Source organism: Neomonachus schauinslandi, chromosome 11, assembly GCF_002201575.2.
Source record: "Neomonachus schauinslandi chromosome 11, ASM220157v2, whole genome shotgun sequence".
Lineage (NCBI taxonomy): Eukaryota > Metazoa > Chordata > Mammalia > Carnivora > Phocidae > Neomonachus > Neomonachus schauinslandi.
Genome location: NC_058413.1, coordinates 39,290,743 through 39,295,966, shown reverse-complemented (window position 1 = coordinate 39,295,966; position 5,224 = coordinate 39,290,743). Strand labels below are relative to the sequence as shown.

Genomic DNA, 5,224 nt, shown 5'->3' with positions numbered 1-5,224 from the left:
ATGGTGAGAGCTTACTCTGACATGAGAGAAGCCAATTACAAAAATTCCGACAAATACTTCCATGCCCGGGGGAACTTTGATGCTGCACAAAGGGGCCCTGGGGGTGCCTGGGCTGCTAAAGTGATCAGGTAACATAGCTCCTGGGGATGGAGGGATGGGTGAGCTGAGCATGCCAAGCTGTGATTTCCACCCTCCCCCATGGGTGCTGGTTCCCCAGCACAAGGGGATCTGCCAGGCTGAGTTGGGCTGTACCCAGAAATGATCAGTGTTTTAGCGTCTCTAAACTTGGCCTCTTGTAGATTCATTAGTCTCTTGGAAAGAGGACAGATAGGAAGGGTGGAGGTGTTGTTCATCAGCCCCTGATTAATCTCTTACCTGCTTTCCTCCATTCCAGCGATGCCAGAGAGAAATCTCAGAGAGTCACAGACCTTTTTAAGTATGGAGACAGCGGCCACGGAGTAGAGGACTCAAAGGCTGACCAGGCTGCCAATGAATGGGGCCGGAGTGGCAAGGACCCCAACTACTTCCGACCCCCTGGCCTGCCTGACAAGTACTGAGCTTCCTCTTTGCTCTGCCCTCAGGAGTTGGGTTGTGAGTCCCCTGAGGGCAGGGACACCCAGTCACTGAGTTCTCTGTCCCCGGAGGCTGGTGGAGGGCACCTAATAGATGTCTAATAAATGCTTGAAGAGATTGACTGTTGAGAAGTGTGTGTTACTCAGTCTTGGGTGTAAGGACTGCTCGTTTGTTCCCCAGGGGAGATGGATGGACACCCCCGTGCGGGCGGAGCCCGGGTCCCCGGGTTTGGTGTAGGGGGACCATCTCAGCATGACACAGGACAGACGCCCCGCACCCACCCCTCCCCGATCAGACCCGCTCCCCTGTCCAGGCCCCTCTGGTTGCACTGGTGCTATTTCCAGGTCCTACCATGTCCAGGCCCCTCACTGCCATCCGTGGGGTCCTGTTACCTTCTCTGTCCTCAGCGTCTGGTTCCCTTTGTTTTGGTTCTCAGTGGTCTCTGTCCCTGGGGCCAGGGGACCCAGCCGTGGGAGGACGGGACTGTGGCATCCACCTCCGGCCACTGCCACCTTGATCTTCTGTTGTTTTCTCAGCACCTCCAAATCCAATGAAAACCAATTTCTGTCCCTGCCATCTGAGGAACGGGTCCAAGGCAGTTTTTCTCCACCTTATTTGCACTGCTCTACAAAAGCTCCCGGGAACAAAACATGTCAGGAAATGGTGGCTTAGTGACATCAGCAACATCTGGCGAGTTTTGTTGTCACCTCAGTGGGGGCCTTCTTGTTCATCAACTTTGACTTGTGGCACCCAGCAAACTTTCTCTGCCAAGCAAAGGACCATGGCCACACACTTTCTAACAAGACCTTAATGTCAGCCTTGTGAGGGCCCGTCCTGAATTATCCTTCGTTTTTATCCCTTAATAGCCAATCTTCTGCAACTATATAATAATTCTTTATGTTAACCAGCCCCTCCAAATTACTGCCTGGTTTCTGTCCCCTGACTGCCCCCTCACCAATAACGGGGTCTCCAATCTGCCAGGGCGTCTAGGGGTCTGCATGGGCTCTCCCCTTTGATATCCACAGCACGGCAGATAAGACCTCTCACACTGTCTCCGCCTCTTACTCTCAGCATGCTGAGGCCTCTCCAAGTGTTTTGCTGCTATTTCTAGACTTCTCTGTGTCCCCATCTCTTCACTGCCCAGTCACCTGTGTCCTGTCCCCTTCTCTGCCTCTGCGCCTTGTCCCTCAGTGGCCCCTCTCCATTAGTCTTTGGGAAGCCTAATCCCAGGGGTTCTGGCATCTGATGTCTTGGCCTCCCCAACACCAGCCCCTGTCCCTGCTGACATTTTTATATTTTTTTAAAAGATTTTATTTATTTATTTGACAGAGAGAGACACAGCGAGAGAGGGAACACAAGCTGGGGGAGCGCGAGAGGGAGAAGCAGGCTTCCCCCGAGCAGGGAGCCCGATGCGGGGCTCGATCCCAGGACCCTGGGACCATGACCCGAGCCGAAGGCAGACGCTTAACCGACTGAGCCACCCAGGCATCCCCCGATGACATTTTTAATCAGTTCCTTTTGGTCCTACCTGAGGAATGGCTCTCACATTAGTTTCTCTCATCTTTATTCCTACTGTCCTTGAACTCAGATCCCGAAAGAAGTTCTACTTCCTCAGACAACCTTCCTGGTAGCCCCAGAACTACATTCTGGGACAGAGTTTGGGGCTCTCACAGAGCTTTCATTTGCACCTGCTGGCTCATCTTCACCTCATCCCCTCTGTTCCTTTAACGTGTCAGCTCCCCTGACAGATTTCAAGCCTAACATAACTCCTCTAACTCACATCCAAACACAATCCTAAAATACTTTCATTCTATTTTCTACATGACTTTTCTTTTGACAAGGTCTACTGTTCTAGAGAGGAAGCCAGATATGTACGTAGACACAACGCCATTTAGTAAGAGCCTCCACCGAGGCACACACTGGAGGCAATCCCAGCTCTGCTGGGGTGTGGAAGGCTGGCGTATATGAATTAATTAGAGTAGCTGCCATTTTCTTTGTTTGCAGATGCCAAACTGTGCTCTACACTGTATGGACCTTATCTGATGTAAGCCACAGAGTCTTTGCAGTTCTCAGCTGGAGAGGGACACGATTAGGACCACGTCCGGGGTGGCACACGGAATGGGAGCAGAGCCAGGACCGCAGGCTGATGGTCTGCCTCCAGGACCTGGGGTGTGCTCTACAAGGCCAAGAGCTTCAGCAGGGGGCCTCTCTCTCCTTCCCGAACCTCCGGCGCTAGGGGCAAACGGCCAGGAGAGCACTTACAATCAATCGGGAGGTGCCCGCCGTGTTTAAGGACAGGCACCACGTCCTGCACATCACTGGAGGCGCTCCGCCTCGCACGGTCCAGGCACTCATCAACGGCTTCCCTGGGAAATGACCACATCCGACACCCGGACTCAGCCCGCCTCACTCAACTCTCGCACCTTTTCCTCTTCCTCCTACCAGTCTGACTTGTTGAAAGAGCCACCCATCTACACGATTCCTCCCTTCTGACTCACACCTGAATCCGCTCCAGCCTGGCCCGTCCCCAGCACTCCAGCAATGCAACTCTTGTCCACCAAGGACCTCCGTGTTGCCCCAAACAAGTGACATATCCCTCCTTGTCCCAGTAGGCCTCTGAGCGACGTTCAGCACACCTGCCTTCTCCCGCTTTCTTGAAAGATGCTCTCAAGTGCCTTCATGATATCACGTGCTCCTTCATTCTATCACACCTCCATGGCTCTCCAGCCAGTCTTCCCTCAGTCCCACCAAAAAGTCAAGCTCTAATTTGCCACAGCGTGTTGGCCTAGAACACTGGATCCATCTGCTCTTCACATGGCTGCTTCCTTCTCATCCTGTGTGTCTCACGTGAAGTCTCTCTTCAGAGAGGCCTTCTCTGGCTGCTCGGAGTTGCCTACCGTGCCTATTCTTTCCTTCCTATTACTAATATGTAGGATGTTCTTTTTCACTTCTTGGTTTACAGTTTTCTGTTACTGTTTTGTTTTTGTTTTCTTGGTCCCAATCTTCCATCCTAGGCTGTAACAATTTCTGCCTTATTTAGCTTTAAATATCTGGCACTAAGCAAAGTATCTGGTACATAATAGAACCTCAAGACTTAAATGAACGAAAGGTTGAAATACTTTATTTTTTAACTAATTAGTCAAAAGGAGGGGATGAGGTCAAGGTCACAGATGATGGGTTAAGCTGAAAAGGAGGAAGGAGTTACTCCTGAGAAAGGAAGGTAAAGAGAATGCAGTCAGGAGATGCAGAACATTTGAGAGGGAGGACGAGGAACCTGAGGGAGTTCACGTGTACCTGCTATCGTACATTATTGTCCCCAGGACCCATCACAAAGGGCAAAAAGCAGGTCTACTTTGTTGTATGTCATCCTCGTTATGCAGAGTACCTACCACAGCTCCTGGCACATAGTAGATGCTCCGTGAACACTGAGTGAATGAATGAAACAGGAAGAAAAGTAGTCTGCAGAGGATGACGGGCCTCGGAGCAGCGTTCGGGACTTGTGGAGGATATTTGATATTTGATACAGGTTTTGGTCTGCAGAACGTGGTAATGTTTCTCTTAAAGATGAATATCCAAATCTAGAGCAAAATCTCTAATAAAGTACCATCTAAACTGACATAATCTTACTTTATCATAGAAAAAATAATTTTCTCTGGCAATACTTTGCAAGCTTTCTCATTAGAAATAAAAATTATGACTCCCAGTGATGACTTATGTCAACTTGGCTAGGCTGAACTAAGCCCTCACAGCTCCCTCTGTGAGGCCGGTTGGATGGGCCTGGCTCTCACATTAGTGGATCAGTAGGGCTAATAGTGAGAGAAGGCACTAACACTTCCTTGCCTTCATGCCTGGACTCATGAATTGTGGCTACAGGAGAAACAAACAGTACCATATATTGGACACCGATTTAAAGCACCTAGCATATGGGGAGGGAGGCACTGCCTTATCCCTGCAAGGTGTTGCTATCTAGCTAGTACTGTAGCTGAGTCTTCAAAAGGTTGCTCTAGCAGTCTATCCAGCCAGCTACTTCAAGATAATAGGGAACATGGTTAAACCAGTGAATTCCATGAGGATAGCCCCACTGCCACGTTTTATTTGTTGCAAAATTTGTTCCTCAGTCAGGAGTAATACTGTGTAAAATAAATACCATGATGGTGGATAAGGCATTCTGTAAGTCCAGACTTCCGCAGAAGCATTGCATGCTGGGGAGACAAATCTATTTTCATTGTGTCTATTCCATGACGGAAAAGCATTGTCCCTTCCATGATGGAAGTAGCAGCATTATTCAAAATATCCAAGAAGTGGAAGCAACTCAAGTATTTATCAATTAATGAGTGTTGAAACAAAATGTGGTATATTCATACAGTGGAATGGTATTCAGCCATAATAGGAATAAAGTATTAATACATGCTACATGGATGAAATGTAGGCTTGAAAACATTAAATAAAAGCCAGACACAAAAGGCAATATATTATGTGAGTTTATTTGTATGAAATGTCCAGAAATGACAAGCCCAGAGACAGAAAGATTAGTGGCTGCCATGGCCTAGAAGGAGGGGTAATAGGGAGTGACTGCTAAGAGTATGAAGTTTCTTTTTGGCATGATGGAAAAGTTCTGGAATTGCACAGAGGTGAAGACGGCACAACCTTG

General features: G+C 49.0%; 1 protein-coding gene across 1 annotated transcript; it reads left to right on the top strand.

The window, feature by feature from the left end:
• On the top strand, positions 1-699 carry LOC123326186 (serum amyloid A-2 protein). Its single transcript, XM_044919325.1, has 2 exons — positions 1-128; positions 395-699. Exons 1-2 carry the CDS (start codon positions 1-3, stop codon positions 555-557), a joined length of 291 nt encoding a protein of 96 aa, XP_044775260.1. The 3' UTR covers positions 558-699.
• The last annotated feature ends 4,525 nt before the right edge of the window (positions 700-5,224 follow it).

What these genes read in the sequence shown, in the direction of transcription:
- LOC123326186 (XM_044919325.1), top strand. Translation starts at nt 1, where the DNA reads ATGGTGAGAGCTTACTCTGACATGAGAGAAGCCAATTACAAAAATTCC. An exon ending in TGGGCTGCTAAAGTGATCAG is followed by an intron (nt 129 to 394) that starts GTAACATAGCTC and finishes CCTCCATTCCAG; the next exon opens with CGATGCCAGAGAGAAATCTC.